The 23,369-nt window shown below is 44.7% G+C and overlaps 1 protein-coding gene across 1 annotated transcript in view; it reads right to left on the bottom strand.

Moving 5' to 3' along the window:
- Nucleotides 1–23,089, bottom strand: part of HS6ST1 (heparan sulfate 6-O-sulfotransferase 1) — a 269,942-nt gene extending 246,853 nt beyond the window's left edge. Inside the window, exon 1 of the mRNA XM_060241912.1 lies at nt 21,772–23,089. Coding sequence (XP_060097895.1) covers nt 21,772–22,289 — 518 coding nt within the window. The 5' untranslated portion in view covers nt 22,290–23,089. The remainder of the gene's footprint in view (nt 1–21,771) is intronic.
- Nucleotides 23,090–23,369: the final 280 nt, after the last annotated feature.

Here is a 23,369-nt window from a genome sequence, read left to right as displayed (position 1 = left end):
GGGCTCTCACAGCAGCTGCCAACTGTCCACAATATAGAAAAGGATCTAGGGGTCTTGTGGATCATATGCTGAACATGAGTCAACAGTGTGATGCGGTGGCTAAAAAGGCAAATGCAATTTTGGGCTGTAGCAACAGAAGTATAGTGTCCAGATCACGTGATGTGATCTTATCGCTTTACTCTGCACTGGTAAGACCTCACCTGGAGTATTGTGTTCAGTTTTGGGCACCACATCTTAAGAAGGATATAGACAAGCTTGAACGGGTCCAGAGGAGGGCAACGAAGATGGTGAGGGCTCTGAAGACCAAGTCCTATGAGGAAAGATTGAAGGAGCTGGGCATGTTTAGCCTGGAGAGGAAACAGCTGAGAGGTGATATGATCACCATCTTCAAGTACTTGAAGGGCTGTCATATAGAGGATGGTGTGGAATTGTTTTCTGTGACCCTAGAAGGTAAGACCAATGGGTTAAAATTAAATCAAAAGAGTTTCCAGCTCAACATTAGGAAGAACTTCCTGACAGAGTGATTCCTCAGTGGAATAGTCTTCCTCAGGAGGTGGTGGGATTTCCTTCCTTGGAGGTTTTTAAACAGAGGCTAGATGGCCATCTGACAGCAATGAGGATGGACAGGTTTCTTACCTGTAACTGGTGATCTTCGAGTGGTCATCTGTGCAATCACACATATGGGTAATCCGCAGGATTGGTCCCAACCTCGGAGAATTCAAAGCAATCTTGATCGCAGATCTGGCGCGCCTCCCACTCGTCCTGGGGAGGAGGCAGGCACTGCGCATGCCTGGACGAGGGGGAGGCGCTTAGCCACTCAGTTTCTTCCCGCCGCCGGATAGGTGGAAACGAATGTGCTAGATGAGCGTCCAGCAGCGGGGAAGGCTGGGTGGGTCTGTGTGATTGCACAGATGACCACTCGAAGATCACCAGTTACAGGTAAGAAACCTGTCCATCTTCTTCGTGGTCTCTGTGCATTCACACATATGGGTGATTAGCGAGCTATTTCTTCGGAGGTGGGTGCTGGATCTGTAAGAATATGCATGGTTAGGACAAAAACGTAAAGAGTATAGTACTCACGGTGGTTAGTCGAAGATGGAGCGCAGCACTGCTTGTCCGAAGGAGGCATCACGCCGGGCACGGACGTCAAGAGCGTAGTGCGAGGCGAAGGTAGATGTAGAGGACCAGACGGCTGCAGCGCAGATGTCCTCTATAGGGATGCCCCTCATGAAGGCTGACGAGGTAGCCACGGCTCTGGTCGAGTGGGCTCGTATGTGTTGGGGAACTGGCTGTTTCGCCAGTTGGTAGCAGAGTTCAATAGCGGCAACGAGCCACTTGGAAAGTCTCTGAGTAGATATTTTGCTGCCCTTGTTGTGGGCGGCGTACGCGACAAAGAGTCTAGGGTCTCTACGGAATTGGCGGGTTCTGTCTATGTAAAAGGCTAGGGCCCTACGTGCGTCCAGGTTATGGAGCGCCCTTTGCCCTGCATCCGTGGGGTGCTGAAAGAAGGCTGGTATGGTTGATTGTCTCCCCAGATGAAAGGGAGAGACGACCTTTGGTAGGAATGTCGGGTCGGGTCTGAGGACCACCGTGCTATTGTGAAAGGTCGTATATGGTGGGTCCGCCCTGAGTGCACAGATGTCGCTGGCCCTCTTGCCTGTGGTGAGAGCCGTGAGTAAGGCTGTCTTCCATGACAGCAGGTGTAGTGGAATAGAAGCCATGGGCTCAAAAGGTGGTTTCATGAGCTGGCTTAGGACGAGAGAAAGGCTCCAGGTAGGAAGAATTTGTTTGACTGGTGGGTGTAGGCGAATGATGCCCTTGAGGAAGGCTCTGGTAGCATGGTGAGAGAAGACAGTCGTGCCCCCAATGCGGGGGTGGAAGGCTGAGATGGCTGCCAGGTGTACCTTCAGTGAAGAATATGAGAGCCCCGCCCTGGAGAGCGTTAGGGTATAGGTTAGCACCTGGGATATGGTGGCGCAGCTGGGGTCGAAGTTATGTTGTGAGGCATAGTGAGAGAAACGCTTCCACTTGAGTAGATAGGATTTTCTAGTGGATGGCTTTCTGGAATTCACTAGGACCTGGCGGACCTCAGGGGGAAACTCTAGAAACTGATCCTCCAAGCTGTCAATTTGAGTGATGCTGGGTTGTGATGCAGGACCTTGCCGTCCTGTTGGGAGAGGAGGTCCTGCGCTTGAGGAAGTAGGAGGAATGTATTGTTGGACAGAAGCAGCAAGGTTGTAAACCATGGCTGGCGGGGCCACCATGGGGTTATTAGGATGCAATTCGTGCGGTCTACTTGAATTTTCTGTAGAACTCTGGTGATAAGTGGAATGGGGGGAAAGAGGTAGTGGAGTGCTCCCTTCCACGTTTGGAGAAAGGCGTCCCCCTTGGAGAGATGAGACGGAGGACCCCTCATGTAGAAGTGGATGCATTGGGCATTTGACGGTGAAGCAAATACATCTACTTTCGGGGTCCCGAAGATGCTGAAGATCTGTCGGATGTATTTGCTGTTGATAGACCACTCGTGGTTGTTGGTCGAGTGGCGGCTCAGGGCATCTGCCTGGGTGTTTTCGGTTCCTGGTAGGTGAACAGCCGTGAGGAAGATGCCCTGGCTTATGCTCCAGTGCCACAACGCCAGGGCCCTCTTGCAGAGTCTGATGGAGGCGGTGCCTCCCTGTCTGTTGATGTAGAAGACCGTGGCGATGTTGTCGGAGGTGACCTGGACGTGCTGGTTCCTCAGCGATGGGAGGAAGGACCGTAAGGCCTTGTGCACTGCGAGGAGCTCTAGGCAGTTTATGTGGAGAGAGCGTTCGTGGTCTGACCACTGGCCCTGTACTGTGAGGGTTCCCAAGTGGGCTCCCCATCCCCACTTGGAGGCGTCTGTGGTGACAATCACCGAGGGGGGTGCCTGTTTGAACGGCATGCCCTTGCGGAGGTGACGTTCTATTGTCCACCACTTGAGGGATGTTATGATGTGTGGCGGTAGGGTGAGTAGCGTGGACTGGTGCTGTGTGTGCGGATGGAAGGTCCTGACGAACCACATCTGCAGGGGTCGCATGTGCAGCTTCGCGAAGCACAAGACTGCGGTGGTTGCTGCCATGAGGCCTAACATTCTCTGGAATGTGAGGGCTGTTTGCGATCGCTGGGCGATGATGGTGGTGGCCAGAGCCTGTATACTGAGTACTCTGTCTTGAGGTAGGGAGGCCGTTTGAGAGACTGTGGAGATGTCTGCTCCTATAAACTGGATTCGCTGGGTAGGAGCCAGTTTGGACTTTGATAGGTTGACTTGGAGGCCTAGGGTGGCCAGGAGAGAGAGGGTAGCGGAGACGTCCAGTTGCAGCTGTTCCTTCGAGTGTGCGACGATCAGCCAGTCGTCTATGTACGGGTAAATTGATATGTGTTGCTGACGTAGTGTGGCTGCTATCACTGCCATACACTTGGTGAAAACCCTCGGGGCTGTGGATAGGCCGAACGGGAGGGAGCAGAACTGGAAGTGCTGTTCCCCGATGGCGAACCTGAGAAACCTTCTGTGATGGTGATTGATTGTGATGTGGAAATAGGCATCCTGAAGGTCTATGGACGCCATCCATGCTTTTTCTGGGATGAGCGGGAGGATTGCCTGGAGTGTGATCATACGGAATCTCTTGTAGGTTATGTGCAGGTTGAGTTTGCGGAGGTCGAGGATGGGGCGGAGTCCACCGTCCTTCTTTGGCACCAGGAAGTAGCGGGAATAAAATCCGGTGCGATGGTATTGAGGTGGAACTGGTTCTATCGCGCCTTTGTTCAGCAGAGACGCGATTTCCGCTTGCAGGGGAGTGGACGGAGGTGTGGTGAGGAATCTGTGGTGTTTCGGAGTGGATGCGAATTCTATTAGGTAGCCCCTTTGAATGATGGCGAGGACCCAGGAGTCCGAAGTGATGTCTCTCCAGGCAGGGTAGAACGGTTGCAGACGAGTGTGTGTGGAAGGCTGCGGCTGATGGGGGGAAACTGGACGGCTCGGGGCAGGGTGGTCAAAGAGACGGTTTGGAGGTAGCTGCAGGTTTCTTGGCTGTTTGAGGGCGTCGGTGCTGAAAGGGTTTAGATTGTGGTGGTTTGCGTCGCCATGGCTCCTGTTGTCTCGGGGACCTGGTTCCCTTATAATGGCTGGGCCTCCAGTTCCTGTGCTTGCCGAATTGGGCTGGATGTTGCGAGACTCCCAGTCGTTTCGCCCTCTTCCTGCCGTCGTCTACTGATGTGAGAATGTCATCCGTAGTTGCATTGAATAGGCCAAGGCCATCGAAGGGCAAATCTTCAACCTTGTACTTGATGTCAGGTTGGAGGGACGAGGATCTAAGCCACGCGTGTCTGCGAAGGGCTATGGCTGAGGCCAAGGTTTTGGAGGAACACTGTGCAGCGTGGCGAGCAGTGTTGATCTGCTGTTTGCTTACTCTGGCTAGCTCTTGCAAGGCATTGGTCGCTGATTTCTGGGATGCCTCGGGTAGAGATGGGATCAGTGTGTTAAGGAAGGTAGTCAAGTTGTAGGCGTATGCTGAGAAGCATGCCATGTAATTATGTATCTTAGTCGTGGCCGTTGTGAGGGAGTATATCTTTCTCCTGATGGTGTCGAGCTTTTTGCCTTCCCGTTCTGGGGGCACTGGGTGCCTGGTTTGTTTGGACTTCGACGAGGAATGGACAATGATCGAGTTCGGCGCCGGGTGTGTGAATAGAAACTTCGAGTCCGGTGCGTGTATCTTATAAAGGGCTTCAACCCTTTTGGATGTTGGCGGTACCGATGCCGGTTTGTCCCATGCTTCCTTAAGCGTTTCCAGAAGGACAGGGAGCATAGGGAGAGAAGAACTTGATGGCAGATCCGCATGAACTAGGTCGAATACGACGTCCGAAACTCTGGGCGCGTCGGTGTTGAGCTTCAGGTTCAGTGAGTTCGCCATATTCGAGACAAGGTCGAGGTATAACTTTGGGCCCTCTGACGGCGATAGTTCCGCTGGCTTTGCTATGTCGGAGTCAGGAGACTGTAAGTCCGAGCCCGAAGAGTGGTCGGAGTCGGAGAGTTCCTGCTCGGAGTCGTCCTCGGTTTCTTGGTGCGGGTCAGGCTGGAGTTGGAGGGGTGCCGGCTGTTTGTCAGGAACAGTGCGCACGGATCCGTGTGGTGAAGGGAGTTTCGGTTCGGCGCTACGACGCGTGGGGTCGTCACGATGCCGAAGCGATGTGTCCAAATCAGGGTGATGTCTGCGTGGAGACACATCTCGGTAACGGGTTCGGTCTGGTCTGTCCATGCGGTCCCGGTACCGAGGAGAGTCATGATAGGTGCGGTAGTGACGGTCTCTCGGGTCTGTGCGGTAGACCTCGTAGGACGGAGATCTTCGGTGCCGCCTTCGGTCCCGAGGGGACGGGGACCTGGATCTCGACGGGGAGTAATAATAGTATCTCTCCCTGCGGCGGCTGTGTGACCGTCGGCGACTGCGGGATCTTGGTCTGGTTGGAAGGACTCTAGGAGTCGAAGGCTCTCGGGTCAGAGCGTGGGCGTCCAGCGGCTGTGAGAGGTCCACGAATTTACGAGGGTCGAGAGGACGGTGACTGCTGACGGATATAGGAGAGTGGGTCTCCAGTATCTGGTCCGGTGGAGAGTTCGATATCGATGGGGACTTAGATGAGATGCGCACGATTTCTAACGGTGTGACAGACGGTGTTGCCGTCGACTTCGATGTCGGAGTTTTCGGGATCGAGCCCGAGCCATGTGCGGTCGGGTTCGATGCCTTCTGTTTAGTTGCGGTCGAGCTCATGGTCGGATTCGAACCCGAGTGTTGTCCGGTTTGATCTGATGGCCGGGTCTTAGGCTTCTTAGAGCTTAGCTTGCCCGTCGGGTCCGTGTGGGCAGAATCGGAGCGGCGGCGCTTTCTGGTGTCATCCGACTTTCTGGTGTGCTTGCCAGACTTGGGCTTGCAGGGACCTTGAGTCGCAGAAGCTGCCGACTGCGTATCTCCCGCGAGAAGTGGGGAAGATGGCGCGAGTTGTTGTTGTTCGCCATGCGGCGTGGTCGGTCGGAGGGAGGTCTCCATAAGATGGCTCCTGAGCCTCGCGGCACGATTTTTGCGGGCCTGTTTGCCAAACTGGCTGCAGTGGACGCAGGAGTCCGTACGGTGAGCTTCTCCGAGGCAAAAAAGGCAAAGAGAGTGACCGTCGGACGAAGGGATTTTGGAAGCGCAGCGGGTGCAACGTTTAAAAGTTATTTTGTCCCTTCCTTCCATCCGCCCGGGGGGGGGGGGGAGGGAAAAGTCCGGAAAGATAGTAGAAGAGAGGTTTTTTTTTTTTTTTTTTATACGATACCAAGGAGAAGGTGAAGATTGAAGCGAAGAATTGAAGCGAAGAGAAGGTGAACGTTGAAGATTGCAATGAAGAGTTGGAGATCAGCGAAGAAGGTGCGATCCGGTCGGCGGTAAGGAAGAAACTGAGTGGCTAAGCGCCTCCCCCTCGTCCAGGCATGCGCAGTGCCTGCCTCCTCCCCAGGACGAGTGGGAGGCGCGCCAGATCTGCGATCAAGATTGCTTTGAATTCTCCGAGGTTGGGACCAATCCTGCGGATTACCCATATGTGTGAATGCACAGAGACCACGAAGAAGATCCTGTGAATTTAGGGGGAGGTGTTTGTTTCCTGCATTGTGCAGGGGGTTGGACTAGATGATCCTGGAGGTCCCTTCCAACTCCATGATTCTATGAATAAGTACCGTTGCCATCAAGCTTCCAATTTTGTTCTTTTCTCCTAGAACACGAGATCTAAAAAAACAAGTTTTGAGCTATCTACAATACAAAGGCTTGAGAGCCAGTAGAGAAGGAATGTTATAGGATATAATTCCACATAATCTCAGAACAATGGCAGCCTCCAAGAGAAACAAGCTTCCCTTTTTACCTAGTCCTCAGACCATTAATCAGGACATCTCAGCAAATAATCAAGAAAACTTTAATACAAAGGATCTGGCTGCCTGAATATCCTTTAGAAAGAACTAAAACCCAGATCAGTATTTCCCATCAAGAGGTTTCTCATTAGTGTGATCTAATTTGGACTACAACATTTCTGTCACAAATCCCAACTCAGTGATATAACTAAAACTGCCTTCAACATGCCTTCTCCCTAACAAAAACCTCCTCTCTTTTTTATTTCTTTGAAATACCCCTGGAAGATGGCAACTCCCCTCCCCAGCCAATCAGAAAAGCACTGCCTGTTAGTGAAGAGATATCCAGGTAACCAAGCCTGGGAAAGAGGAATCCTTTGTTTAATTCAAGCATTTAGATATGGAATATAGTATCATAGATAGTGTAAGTATCTAATACTACTATATGCTTGGTGTTACCATGTCAGTTTTACTGAAGCAAATATTTAATAATAATAATAATAATAACTTTATTTTTATATCCCACCCTCCCCCCGCCAAAGGCGGGGAAATTTCTCACATTTCCCCATATTCAGGGTTTCAATACTTCTTCCAATCTTGCACTAGCAGCCTTATCACTTTGTCAAACAACCCCTTGGTTGCTGCTTGTGTGGAATGCCTGGTTCCACATTTTGCCTTGCCACATACGTCTACAAAATGTTGACACTAAAGGTGGAGCAGTGCAGGTTTGGAACCAGAAATCCAGCCCCAGAAGCAGACAAGCCCAAGTACCATTTGCATTTCTAAAAAAGAGGCTGCCAGAGCACTTGCATCCTGATTGTGACATTTCTCATGCCAAGGGGTGTAAAATCATTCTGGTTCCTGTTTGGGTTGTAGAACATATAAAAGGGTAGTAAGCCTAGTGCCTGCCCAGCCATCCATTAATGTTGTCCTGTCTGTTTAGAGTTCTAGAACACAAAATTGATTAAGAAAATGCTGCACCATTGTGGCAGAAATTATTTTGGGTTGGCGCTCATTATGATCCTAACCATATTCTTTATGGTCTTAAACATACTCTTAAATATACTCTTTATGAAATTGGCTACAAGAACTCTTTCTGAAAGTAGCTATGCTCTCATGAAATGAGCACTAAGCCCATCAAACACCTTAGAAGCCTCTATATTTCTTTTTGATGCAGTTATAGCATTTGGCCACCAGAGGTTTCAATCTCTCAGCATCACGGAGCCTCTACAGAAGGCCAGATGGGGTAATTGGGTACAAGTTCACCCACTATGGCAGCCATTGGCATAAACCCAGCAACTAGGTTTAGGGAACTGGTTGCCTGAGGCGTTCCCAGCCATTATTGTTTATTTGGCTGAAAAATTGTTTACTGCTGGATGATATAAGTAGCTGTGTGTATGAGGTCATAAAAGCCTACTTAAGCTGTGGATTTTTTGGCTCACGCTGCTGATCTGGACCAGAGTGTAGCTAGACTGCCTGTGTGTCATATTATGCGACACTAATTGGGACTTAGAATCTTGGACTGCTCTGTAGAGACAGTTTCTTCTGTTGAGCAGCCTAAGAGAGGAAACAGCCTTTGCTGATTTAAACCACCTTTGGTTTGAGATCTCAAACATAGAGAAAATGCTCAGACTTATAATCTAGAGCATAGCATCTACTAAGGATTTGGGATTTAGATTGTAAATGGGAAAATGTAGACTAATAGGCTAAATCCTGCTGGGACTTCCATTTTTCAGTATGCCATCAGCTTTATGATCTAAATGTGTAACTGTTTTCTGTCTTGTTCTCTACCCATATATTTTAAGCCTTCTAAAGGAGTCTTCTTTAGTCTAAAGGAGCAACTGTACTAATGTAATCTCTTGTTTTGCCTTTCTAACTGTATTTGAAGCCTTCTGTGCAAAGGAGAAACTTGGAGTCTTATAAACTGTTTTTGCTTTGAGAAACCTGGAGTCAGATAAAGTTTATCTACAAGGTCTTAAAACTTATTTGTGAGTATGTATTAGCCTTCTGATAACTGCAGGTTGTTTTGGTAACTGCAGATTTTGATTTTTTGGTGTTTCCTATTGTTGGGGGTATAATAGAAATCCCCCAACAACCATGAGCTCCACTGACTGGTGAGGTCTCACCCTATTTACTATTTGCTGCAACTGCACTCATAGGACTCCTTTTATGTACCCTGCGTTCCTTCGTTTATGGCAAATATCAGTTGTTAGTATGTATGTTGGCCCTGCTTGAACTGGTTGGACTTGAAATTCATTTTAACTATTACTCAAAGCCTCATTAGCCAAACCAACAAAAGCATAAGTTGGGGGTGTGTAAAAGGCCCCATGCAAGTGGTTGAAAGGCTTCCCGTCATTAGCTATCCACCCACCAATCTGAATGGTTCAAGACTCATGCATGATGGTATCTTTACATACAAAACAACATGCACACCAATCTGTTCACCCTCAAAAGGTGGAAAGTGTCCCCAAGAACACCCCAAGTGACCCCAAGAGGGGGATGCCCTCTTCTGTTTTAGTACTCACTGCAACCAAACCTCTCAAATATATCTAGTAGGGAGGTGGCACAATTGTGTGTGCACCTTAAATTACTCAGGAGAAAACTGAAAAGTCCAGCATGAAAAATACAGTAGCCAAGTTACCTGCAGCATCAATGATAGCTGGTGGTTAGACTGTAACTTCACTAATGAAATGGAGGCATGATTATAATGAAAGACTTAGGATTTTTTTTCCAGAAATAATACACCCAATGCAGCCAAACTGTTCATAATACCCTGTCATATTTGTGTCTTTAATGTGTTGCCTCATATTGCTGAAATGGAACTGTGTATCTTATATAAATGGAAATGTGTACCCTATATAACAACTCCTGGATTATTCTGGTTAAGTGGGGCCTACAAAATACTACCTTACAATTGGATTGGAACTTGGACTACTGAGTATTTGGTCTTTGGTGATATCTGGCATGATACTGTTTACTACCACCAGGTCCAGAATTTTCTTATCATCTATTCTTCCCCATGTCTAAAAGGTATCCTCCCCAACACAGAAATACCGGGTTCCAGAAAACTGTGTGCATTACTGCCAGGACTACAAGTTTCAGAATTGCCAATGTATCAGCAACTGTAGAAGCTCTTGACAATGTCACTATAGATGCTTTATAAGTTTTGCAAAAAGAAATTAAAAGTTTACCCCAAGTCGTAGAACATTATCACATGGCCTTAGATTATTTGTTGGCTGCCCCAGGAAAAAATTACAGGCTAGTAAATACTGCTGTTTAAAATGCAGTGAACATTTTTAAATGAAGTTGCAGAAGAAGAGCCCACTGACTGGTAAAGCTGGCTTTCTGAGATAGAAGGATGGGTTGGCAATTTACTAAAGACTCTAACAAAACATGATCTCATATTCCAAATATTGTTTTTGTTGTGTGTATGTTGATTGACTTGTTTCTGTATTACTGTAACTGTGCCATGAAAAAATACTATCCAATTAATGACTAAAGAAGAAGCTAGCACGATGGTTTTGTGCATGTTGGAAACAGAAAAAAAAAGGCTGATGAAGACTGGAATAGAATCTGTAAAATAGAGTGTGAACAAAAGCAAACTATAAATGTACTTGGGAAAATGTTCAATAAATGAACAAAATGGAGGAAATGAAGCAAGAGGAACGTGAAATGTGAATGAGACACAGTGCAGCCATATCAGTGGAGGACAAGTAAAGAATTGAGGGGAACCCAGTGATGAGCCAGCCCTGTGCTTTTCGCCGAAGTCCCCAAAAGCTGTATTCCTAGCCTCACAGGGCAAACTAGCTTAAACTAACCTTTACACAGATCCTGTTTTCCTAAACAATAGTCATCAGTAGTTCATATTGCACTTGCAGGGTACAATAGATAAGATACAAGTATTCTTAAAAGCATGTTAAGAAGGAAGTGTAGATTGCTTTTTTATTGGTTACAATTTGGTGCAGAATTGAGTTGCCATTGTTTAACTGGTGAAAAAGTTTTGCTAGATCCTGATGTCAGTTTGCCTATATATCAGGGGTGGCCAAACCGTGGCTCGGGAGTCACATGCGGCTCTTTCACACATATTGTGCAGCTCCCGGAGGCTGAGGCTTACTCTTGAATAACTGTGCATAGCATCAGGACCTCAGTCAGCCTCTGAGTGCTGACCCATAGGTAGGCAACTATTTCTACCATGTGTGAAGTGAGGAATGAGGAGGAAATAGGCAGACTTGCAAGCTCTTCTCCTCCACCACAGAGGTCACCCAGACACTAAGAGTGGAGACAGAGCCCAGAGAGAAAAGCAAGCACGTAGGGGAGAAAGCTGCCAACTGTGCCACTGAGTCCAGTATTAAGAGTTTTAATAAAATAATGTATGTAGTATTTGTTCATGTATTGTGGCTCTCAAACATCTGACATTTATTCTTTGTGGCTTTTACTTTAAGCAAGTTTGGCCACCCCTGCTATATATGCTTCTGCTTTGGTCTGAGGTTAGCATCTGGAGCTTTCTTAAGAACAAAATGCTTTCCTTCATCATGGTTAATAAAGAAAAGAGTTTCTGCTCCAGTTGTTAGTAGTGCTTGGGACTCCTTTTTTTTTGAACCAAGGTAAATTTTGTAATTTCCCCATCATATGCAATATAGTTAGGTGTAAAACCCAGCAGGTCCTAGAAATGAAAGGCAGTGAAAAGAAGGTTCACCTCCTTACACTCCAGCTACCCTAGTGTACTTTGGGGAATGAACTAGAAATGGGCCTATTCACAAAGACACATACATGACTTGGGTGCATGTACCCCTTGACCATACACACAATTTACTTCATCAGCAATATCATCCAATTGACTTCACTATTGTTTTGTACTTCTTATAAGTCAGTCCCATAATTTATTGCAATACATGTTAGAATAATTGGCAAACTAGCACAGGTTTTATAATGCAAGCAAGAGTCACACTATGCAAGGCAAACAGGACATGTGTGCCTACCTTCGCTGCACACACTTTTAAAACCTCCTCCAACATAAATAAAAGTTTATTATTATTATAACATCACCTGTTATGGCACTTCCCAGACACAACCCTACGCCAATGCCATGTGGATAGGACCATTCAAATGTAACATTAGGGTCATGGATATCTTCCAAAAGATAACACAGTTAGACCCTAGAATCAGACATCCCCATATTGGATAAGTATTTTACTTCATGGGAACTTTGCACCAGATTCTGTGCTCTACTGCTATGGTGCTGCAGTTTAAACAATTACACACAAATCCAAGTTTATATTTGGCAGTTTTAAGTCATATACCTCAGGCCAGACTGTCTCTTATCAAGGCACCATCTGAAGATCCAAGTGTGCATAGGTATATATCCCAAAAGAAAGGCAGAGAGTCATGAAACTCCACAACATAAAAACAAAATCCACTCTCCTAGAGTTCTGTTGTGTCTATTACAGTTTTTTAAAGGTGGAAAAATAGCCTGAAAGAGATGCTCAAGAAGTCAATCCACTAATCCACTTAACAGTATTTAAACCACAGAGATAGAGACACAGACAGGTCTATTTCAGCCTAGGTTCTCTCACGGCAATGAACAATCAATCAGCTGGGTCACTTGATAGCAAAGGGGTTTTTTATTATTTTAATTTTTAGATTGGGATCACAGGAGGGATGTTCCTAACAATTTTGCAAGCACAGTGAGAAATTAAAATGAAAACGCAGCAGGTAGAGAGTTCTGTGATAGACTCACATGTAAGCCTGCACATAAAACTCAAGATTAAGTATGCCTCTTGAGAAGACTCATGTAAAAGACTCAATTTGGGGAAGAGAGAAGATGGAGAAGAAATAGAGAGAGTAGGAGGGAAGGCACAGCGTGCAACAGGGGAAAACTGAGAAACAATGTAGTTCCAGTATTCTAAGCAGCAGAATGTGGCATCCCTTCCACTCCAGCTAACTGCCTGCACTAAAAAGTTCTGAGAAATCACATGTCTAGTCAATCACTTTCAAGCAAAAATGGGGTGGGGGGAATCAATAAATGTGGTACAATCACCTACTTATGTGTACTGCAAAGCAGAATCAACAATTCACTAATTTCAGAAAGCTAAACAATGAGCATACCTACCCACCTATCACTTAACTGATGCTTTGACAGGTTTGTCCTCTTTTCTGTTTCAAACAATTTTTATTAGTAACATATGGTAATAAATTTCAATTTCTTACATCATTAATAACTACTTTTTTATCTATTCCATATATAACTTTCTACCCACCCCTCCCCCCATTACTTGACCCCCGCCAGTGTTATATACTTAAAATATTAATATTAAAGGTACCCTTAATTAATAAGAACCAAAATTAATATCTTCCTCCCTCTTGTACTTAATCAATATCAAAAATTGTCCAATGTCCTTTTATTTTCCACTCTTTTTCTACATATCTTCTGAACTTTTTCCACTCCATCTTAAATGCTTCTAAATCATAGTCTCTTAAGGTTCTTGTTAACTTGTCCATTTCACTCCATGTCATAACTTTTACAATCCAATCTCATTTCTCTGGTATTTTTTCTTGCTTCCACAACTGCGCATACAATGTCCTTGCAGCTGAGAGCAAGTACCAGATTAAAGTTCTATCTTCTTTTGGAAATTTTTCCATTTGTAATCCCAACAGAAAAGTCTCTGCAACTTTGTTAAATTCGTATCCCAAGATCTTAGAAATCTCTTGTTGAATCATCTGCCAATACTTTTTTGCTCTTTCACAAGTCCACCACATATGGTAGAAAGAACCTTCATGTTTTTTCCAACATCTGTCTGGCATTTTATTGTTCATCTTTGCCAACTTTTTAGGAGTCATATACCATCTGTACATCATCTTAAAACAATTTTCTTTGATACTCTGACATGTTGAGAGTTTCATAGAGTTCTTCCACAAATATTCCCATGTATCCATCTGTATTTCTTTATTTACATTAATTGCCCACTTAATCATTTGAGATTTCACTACTTCATCTTCCGTAGACCATTGTAAAAGTAACTTATAGATTTTCAAAATTAATTTTTCATTATCTCCAAGCAAAACTTTTTCCATTTCTGTTTGTTCTTGTCTTATTCCTTCAGTTTTCAAATCACTTTCCACCAAACTCTTTATTTGTTGCATTTGAAACCAATCATATTTATAATTCAGCTCCTCAGCAGTTTTCAACTCTATTTTACCGCTTTGTATTTTTAATAGTTGATTATATGACATCCATTTTTCCTCTCCTGACTCAGCTGTTATTTTTATTACTTCTGCTGGCACTATCCATAGTGGTTTTCTCTCATCGCCATATTTCTTATACTTCATCCAAATATTTAGCAAATTATTTCTTATGTAATGGTGAGAGAAAAAAACATCCATCTTTTTCTTCCCATAGTACATATAAGCGTGCCAGCCAAATTTATTTCCATGACCTTCCAACGTTAAAAAGTTTTTTATTCAACAGCATCACCCAATCTTTTATCCACACTAAACAAACTGCTTCATGATATAATCTTAAATCTGATAATTGGAATCCTCCTCTTTCTTTAGCATCTATTAAAACTTTCATTTTAATCCTTGGTTTCTTTCCAGCCCATATAAATTCTGAAATCTTTCTTTGCCATTTATTAAATTGTTTACTGTCTTTCACAATCGGAATAGTTTGGAATAAATACATTATTCTCGGCAAAATGTTCATCTTAATTGCAGCTATTCTACCAAGCAATGACAAATTAAGCTTGTTCCACTTTATATCTTCTTCCATTTTATGCCATAACTTTTCATAATTATTTTTAAACAAATCAATGTTCTTCATTGTTATTTCCACACCCAAATATTTTACTTTAGAGGTAAAATCCTACACAAGTAACACCTTTGTTAGCTAAAATACAAGATTTTGGAGAATTGGCGGAACTTTATGTTAATAAAGAAAAATCAAAACTTTTATGCAAAAATATGCAAGTAAATAAAAGGAATTGCAGAGGTTAACGGGATGTGAAGTTACCTCTAAAGTGTGTGTTTGTAATTGTAATCCTTTTCCCTCGAAGTTCAAAGCTGAAACCTTCAGGTATTATCCATCTGTATCTCATTCCATTGTCGCGTAATTTTTCTGTCAGTTTTTTATATGCATTCCTGTCAGTTAACACTGACAGGCAGCTCTTTCATAATTCTTATTCTACTACCTCCCACTGTCAATGTCTTTTCAAAATTTTTGTTCATGATTTTTCCTACCATTTCTTTTGTCACAAATCTTATGACCACATCTCTTGGCAGATTATTCTTTTTTGCATAGAGTGAATTCACTCTATACATATAGTCATACATATTTCTATTCCCTTCAGGATCTTCCTCCAAAAATTCTGCAATTATTTTTATTATGTATTCTTTCAGATCAGATTCTTCATCTTCTGGTACACTTCTCAGATGGATCTGTGTCTCCATCAACTTGCAGTCATGTACTATCACCTTTTCTTGTAATTTTAACAAGGTGGAATCATGTGTTTTCACTCTCTCTTCCATCTCTTGTACTTTTTTTGTTATTACTACAGTCTCATTTCTGAGATTCTCTATTTTTTTAATTCTTTTTTTGAGTCTTCAATATCCTTTATTTCTTTTTTAGAGGCAGTTATCATTTCTTTCACCCCCTTCATTATCCTGGCTTCCATTGCATCTAATTGGGCTTCCATTTTCTCCATTGAAGCAGACCTAGCACGAGTTTGCTTCAGGTCTGACATGTAAAAAAGATCGAAAATTTTTATCTCACCAAATTAAATTTAGACCATCAGGTTTAATAGAGTGAAGCTTGCCCTTTCCAATGAACCCAATTTTGCCGTCCTCTGAGCCTCCCAGGCTCAGATATTAATGTTTAAAGTTTTTATTTTTCCCAAAATGGCTGTCGCGACTTTTGCTTCACTTTAAAAAAAATTTCTTTCCCCTTTAATTCCCCAATTCAAGTCTTCTTCACCACTATCCAATAGTCATTTTATAATTGCCAACTCAGTTAACTCCACCAATTTTTATTGTCCCAGTCACTTTAAAAACATTAAAACTTTGTCCTCCCAGCAATGACCGCCGATGTTTCTCTCTGATATTATAATCCTAGAGTAGGCTGTTTACTTCTCTAACTTCCTTCTTCTTCTTCTGGTACTTCCTGCTTTTCCTGTCACCAAGTCTTGTTTCGCTGGTAGAGAAATCTCACGATATCTGACGTACTTCCTGTGTTGACTATGAGTGCAACAGATCTATGACGATGGGGCTACCTCCTCAACCGCAGATAGACTAAACAATAAATTCCTTTCTCCTTTTAACACTGTCTTTTAAATTTACAAAGTTCAAATTTAGCCCCTTTTCTTCTCCTCCTTTCAGGCTTCCATTGTTTCCAACTCCCACCTTTTAATTTTGTTTAGTTTAGCTTTAGTTAGTCCCAGAGTGAAAAGATAGCAATCAGTACCTTTTTTTTGTAGTTTATCCAGATCAACACCAGTCTTTTGTAATTTAGATGTTTAAAGTTGTAAAAGAAGATTCAGATCCTGTCGAGCTTATGTCAAATAAATGACTCTGGAAACTTCTGCAGATTATGAATATGCAACTTCTCTCCGGAGATCCCTCAAAGGAGCCCCCCCCCCCCGGGACTCCCTTTCAGCCAAGGCAAGTCTCCTCTAAGTATCTGTGCATATCTTGGACAATTCTGTACCTGAGAAAAGTAGGCATTAATTTGCCTTTTACTACCCTGACCAGAAGTGTCAACCTGCCCCCGTTAAGGAAAGCAGCTCAGCTCGCCATTTAAGCAACTAACATCCTGATCCTATGCATGCTTACACAGGAGTGCAGTACACTCCAGTAGACCTTATCTAATAACAAGTGTGCCTAAAATTTCATGTTAAGTCAGGTTTGTCCTCTTTTCTTTACCTTGAAACAAAATGCTTTATTTGTGAAGAAGGTTACCCACAGGACTTTTTTTTTGTAGAAAAAGCCCAGCAGAAACTCATTTGCATATTAGGCCACACCCCGATACCAAGCCAGCTACAACTACGTTCCTGCTAAAAAAAAAGCCCTGGTTACCCATATATGTGAATTATTAGGCAGATCAGTGTTTCTGTATCATTCCTGAAGTATGTGGGGGCAAGAGGGGAAATCATACACAAATTGTGCATTGGACAAGCCACCAACATGAGTCTCTAGTTTTTGAACTAGAGGGACAAAGCAGCCTGGCTTGTAACTAATTCAGATGCTATAACTGTGTATAATTCTCCAACAATGTCTCTTCACGCCATCCCTCCTATGCACGACCACAAAATGTTAACATTTTGAACAAGCTGAATTGGGATCAGTGTGATGTCAGAGACAAGTGAAATACTGGAAGCAACTTATGCCTCTCTTGAAAAAGGCCTCCATGTCCTTAAGTCCAACTAGGAACAGGAAAAACAATGACGCATTCTAAATATATTAGCCAAAAACAGGTTACAGAAAATAATGCAAGAATGCACTTAGTCCAAAATGGCTGAGCTTACAAGGTTAACAACCTTAACTCGTAATTTGTACATATTTATGGGCACTGCTGAATGACCTTCAAGAATGCCTGTGAGACACTGGCAGAGTACATCAGAAAGAAAAGCACTTCTCCTTTGAACAAACATATTTTCCTACTGTTACAATAAGCTGGAAGAGCATTTTGGTGAACAGCAAATGACAGAACATACTGTTACATACATTCAAAAATGGCAAACCTAATACTGGCACTTGAGGGGAGGGGGGAAAAATGACTTAAGCAACTAACATCCTGATCCTATGCATGCTTACACAGGAGTGCAGTACACTCCAGTAGACCTTATTTAATAACAAGTGTGCCTAAAATTTCATGTTAAGTAACATTAAGTGAAAGAAACACAAACTAATGGGGTCTGTATGTAAGTATCTGAATACCAGTGCCAGGAGACAACATCGGGGATGGCCTCAGCTTCTATGTCCTGTGGAGCCTCCAGAGGAACTAGCTGGCCACTGTGAGACAGGATGCTAGACTAGATAGACCACTGATCTGATCCAGCAGGGCGCTTCTTAAATTCTAAAATTATCAGCAAAAATGATTTTCAATAAGAAAATAACTCTGTGGAAGTCAAAGGCTTGTACATCCTTAGCAGCAGAAGCCAATCCAACAAAGATATTGCCTTCTTTCACTCACTGCCTTCTTTCAGCAGCCTCTGCAATGTGTCTCTGGCATAAAGGCATAGGCTGTTCCATTATCCTAAATACATTATTCAGAGGAGGGAAATGGGAGTGATACAGTCACCACTGTAGTGGAAATAATGCAAGAATGAATCCCTTTTCCATCCCAACAAAGGAAACTTGCTCCACCAGTGGTTTTACATAAACAGCTCTTGTTTATGAACCCAGATTTCATTACAAGCAGGAGAAATGTTATCTTTCTGTGGACACGCTGAAATGGACTGCAGTACAATAGGCCTATGTGATAGGGCAATATTACAAAGTCAGCCGGCAGTTCTTGTTTGTCATTATCAAAACCATTCCCAAGCACAGAGTTAATGAATGGCCAGAACACTGAGCATTAAAAGATCAAGGTTATGAGCTGCAGATTACCAAACCTCCACATCACTAGAGACCCTTCCTGCCCAAACATCAAGACCTTTTTCAATTTAATTAGGACAACATAGGAAAAGCAAACAAAAGGGCAGGTCACAATGAAGAATCAGATCATGCATGTGGGATAGCGTTCTTTACCTCATAAATTTTGCAATGCTCATTTAAGCTGCAATGCTATGCAAACTTACTTGGGAGCAAGCCCTGATGGACTCAGTGGGACTTACTCCTGAGTAAATGTGCACAGGATTGGGATGTAAAAGTGACACTAAGTATTACTAAATCAGCTGCTAGGAAAAAGGAAATCTCAAAAGCCACTGTATCGCCAAGGTACTTTATCATCAAAATTCTAAAGTCCATAATGAACCTGGCCTTTAAAAAAAAATGTAACTTATCTGAAGTCCCAAAACAATCTCTTTAGCGCCAAACCAAGTGATTCAGTGGTCATGTCTACCATAGTAAATCTTCACATCCCTACTCTATATTATCTTTGCCCAAACTTTGCACTGTTCCAACAAAAGTGAACCTTGTCAAGATCAACATGTAACTTAATTGGAGCGCGGGAGGGGGGGGAGGCATTCAATTGGATGTACTCCATAATTCCATGTACCAATCTTTAGGCAAGGTTAATGGTTTGCTAGCCAGGAGTCAAAGTTCAGATTCCACACCCCCCCCCCCCCAATAACACAAAAGCTCCAAGAACATAACCATATACAACATTTTAATTTTGTTAAATATTTTCCTTCACTACAATGCTCTGCCAAACATCAGTTCAGTAAACAGGGAAGCTATTTGTTTGCTAATGTTTATACATAGATTTATAGAAAGAAAACCTGAATAGAGCTGGCCCTTTTGGATGCTTTCCCTGCCTTGATACTCTCTAGTCAACTTGCATAACAGCAGACCACAGGACAGCATGAAAACAATTAATGCTGAAACTCACCAAGATGGGTTGAAAAGAGAGCCCCAACAGCAGAATCAATAAATAGAATTAATAACTACATGCAGCATTGCAAGCTGAACAAGTCTTGCTGAAATGGAGCAAAAAAGGAGAAAGGAATGGGCATTGCAGCAGTACTAAGACAAAAAAAAGTTTTCATTCCATGGCTGCCTACTCAGTAGGATTAGAAAGGGTATTAACAATATACACACACAGCACATGGCTTTAGCAAATGGGAACATAAAGTTCTGTCAAGCTACTAGAGAGAAAACTTAGAAACAACAGACACTTAAAGGTAGTGACGCCGAACTATTTATGTTCACTAGATATGATGGTGTCTAACAGCAAATCTTTGAATGAAAGTCCACCTATTTAAAAAATCAGGAATTAGCAGTATCTTCAAAGATTTAAAGAAATAAAATTAGATTTAAGGGTCAGGAATGACCTTAACATACAGGAAAGAGATAGAAAGGAAATACATGAAAAAGAAAAGGAACATTTTCCAATGAAGTTAAGAGTATAAGAAGTGAAAGCCAATAGCTGGGGGGAGAGGGGAGGTGCACTACAAAAAGCGTAGAGGTAAGCATGCCTAGCGATAACCTCTCATTCTCAGAGTTAACTGTTTACCTTTCAATACCATTCTAACCCACCAAACAAAAGAAAAAAAAACCCAGCACATTTAAAAACAAGATGTTTGGGTGAACAGACTGACTAGGAGCACACATGCGAAAGCAGCCAGGTCAGGAATGAAGGGTGCTTTACAGCAAAGTAGATTTGTGCCACCTACAGTGAGAAGAAGGGGTGGGGGGCACAGGCTAATCAAGGAACTCTGTCAGTGGGAGAAGCCAGAAGAGGATTGTAACCGGATGAACAACAGGGCAGTCTTAAGACAAAAGCTGCTAGGCAGGGATTGGTATAGAACAAGGGCACAAAAGCAAGAATGCAGCACATTCCTTGAATAATACACTCTGCACCTTTACTTAGATAAGACAGCCAAGCGACTACAAGTAATGCAATGAGGTATCATCCATAGGGTCCAGAGTCTACATAGGCAGTGTCCAACATGGCAGGAAAGTGAGACAAAGTATAAAATAGTCAAAGTACCTAACACAAGGGGTGATTATTTTTTTCAGAGAGGGAGGGGGGAGAGAGAGAGCGCACAACGGCAAAAGGTGCAATATAGGTGTCCTGTGTTTTGGAAGTGTGTGCAGACAAATAAAGAGTACTTTGGAGCCAGAAGGATCATGAAATGTAGACTGCAGTGCAAGAGAAAGGTCTGTGGTCCAGAGGAAATACTGCAGAGCATGTTAGAGAAATCCCAAAATCAGGGGAGGGGAAAGTGCCAGTGTGTGAAATCCATGGTGCAAGGGAAAGAGTGCTTAATTTGTTAAATGAAAAGTTTGGAGGGTCATGTTTGCAGTAAACCTACACTTTTTAACTTATTACCCTTTACTCCCCTGTGCCAAGATTTGTGTGGCAAAGTAGAGGTAATAGAACTGAAGGAACAGTTCTCTGCACACAAGCAATAACCATCTTCTTTACAAACAATCAATCTAAATAAAGACACTATAGCATATCACAACTCTGGTATTTAAAATAGATTCTGGGCCCAGGATCCAAGTAAGGCCTATGGGAAAAGGCAAGCTTTGGAGGATACAGTGCAAGAATGGAGGCAGGAACATAAAGTTGTAACATAAGGGAAGTTATTGTAAAACACACTGGACACACTGAAGTTCAGCGGCAAAGCCTGAATTCACACAGATAAGGCCTGCCATTTTTTTTTCAAGGTTCCTACTGCAGTTACACTACAAAAATTCAGCAAGCACCTTGTCTTCCCCTTTCTTCCATGAAGCCTCTGCTTTCTCCCATGAAGCTTTCCCCACTGAATTTCTGCCTATAATGCAGCACAGAAGCCCAGTGGGTTTGGCTACCCTAGAAATGGAGAAAACAGCAAGAATAACAAATCCACCAACCTAAGCAGGGCTGTTAAGGCTGACTGGAGATGTACTCCTCAGCCACCTATATGCCAAACTGAGCATCCCAGAGCACCTAACTTGCAACTCTTTCTTTCTGCCCCAATACAAAGTTATCAAAAGTAGGCTGAGGAGCAGCGGTGCAGTCAGTGGAGGAAGAAGGGGAAGCTGACTTCCAGAGGGGAAGGAATCATATCACAGCCGAGCTGCTGCCCCAGAATGTCTGGAGACAGTGGTGCCAACCGGCCACTGAGGGGGAAGCGGCCGGCTGCGGCCAAGGGCCAGGAGAGGGGCGACTGGCTAGCTCGGGAAGGCGGCCCGCTCGGGTGAGGGGGGGGCGCCATCTGGTTGGGCTTCCCCTTCCTCAGTCGCCTCACCTGGGCGGCTTGGCGGCGGCGCTCTCCCGCTTGTCGAGCACTCCGGGCACGCAGTTGGTGAGCTCGGTCCAGTCGGCGTGCAGCCCGCAGCTCCAGCCGGTGGAGAAGCGCGAGAAGAGCCAGGTCTCCCTGCGGTTGGGCCGGTAGCAGGTGCACTTCTTCTGGCCGGGCCGGCAGTCGCAGGGCACCTCGAGGCGCACGTTCTGCACCAGGTGGCGGCCGAAGGTGGTGCCGCCAGTCTTCTGGATGTGCAGGAAGACGATCACGTCGTCGCCCTTCATGTCGAAGGCCAGCTGGCGCTCCAGCTCCCGCACGGGGAAGTAGTACTTCTTCACGTAGTGCGGATCCGGCGTGGGGAAGAGGTCCAGCTCGTCCTGGTAGGAGCGGCCGCTCGGCGCGCCCAGGCTCAGCCCCGGCCCCACATACTGGTACAGGATGAGCATGAAGCACACCGAGCCCGCCACGATCAGCAGGAACTTGCTGTTCCTCTCAACCATGGTCCTTCCAGCGCGCTTCATATGTCACCATCTCCCAGCAATGGGCAAGCGGGAGGCGGAGGCTGTTGCTGCCGACGGCAAAGAGATCGGCTCCTTTTCCTTCGCCGGCTCCCCAAAACGGGGGGAGGGGAATCGAGGCTCTTCTGGCAAAGGGGGGGGAAGGAACCCCCTGCCCCTCCCCCCTCCCCTTCCTCAGTCAAATCCGTAAAAGGGCGGGGGGGGGGCGGGAGAGAGGCGAAATCGGTTCCCAGAGACCTTTCGCCCCCGGTGGCGCCTTTCCCGGCAGCCCCGTCCCGCTTCTGGCGACAGGGCTCTGGGGTCTGCTCCGTGCTCCGAGTCCCCCACGCGCGCACCCCACAGTCTCCTGCCTTATGCGGGGCTGCCTGCCGCCGCCACACGCTAGTTCAAGTCCTTCCTGCCTCGCTTCCTATTGCAAAGCCCCACCATAATCTGAGCCCAGCATGCACAGCGCCGCCTCCTCTCACTCCGCTCGCGGCTCCAGGCGCACACTGGAGAACTAGAGCAGCAGCCGCACAGACACGCCGCAAAGCCAGCACTTTCTGGCGCCTCTCAAGTTGCAAGCGCCCGCCCGCAGAGGAATTTTCACCCTGTTTCTTGCGCTCTTTCTTTCTAGGCTTTCCACTTCCTCTTTCGTAGAGCCAAAGATTTCATCACTCGGGAGAATCAGGAAGCGGGGCTTCCCAAGTCCAGGGACGAGTCTCCGAAAAGGCAACTCGATCTCTCCGATGTTAATTTTTCTTCAAAGCGTGTAATATCAAGATTCTAAATACTAAAATTCTGATACTAAATATATAACCCCCACGTCTAAACTGTCTTATTTATGGGTTAACGCTTTTCACCCTCGTGGGTTGCTTTCTCTCTAAAAACTGCATGCTTAGCAGAAACTCAACAGATGCTGCTTTTTGCTTTCGTAAGAGATGCCGTGAAAGGTAATGATTAACCTGTTGTATTGGTTTTTAAAGGAACACAAGCACTGTGGCTCTGGCAATACAAATTTCTGGTTTGGGCATATATAGCTGAATATTCGGGTATCTTTCTCAGAATCACCATGTTTCAGGCCACCATGACATTCTGACCTGA

This window comes from Heteronotia binoei, chromosome 6 (genome assembly GCF_032191835.1).
Source record: "Heteronotia binoei isolate CCM8104 ecotype False Entrance Well chromosome 6, APGP_CSIRO_Hbin_v1, whole genome shotgun sequence".
Taxonomy (NCBI): Eukaryota; Metazoa; Chordata; class Lepidosauria; order Squamata; family Gekkonidae; genus Heteronotia; species Heteronotia binoei.
Note: the sequence above shows the minus strand (reverse complement) of the source record. Positions and strands in the feature narration are given on the sequence as shown.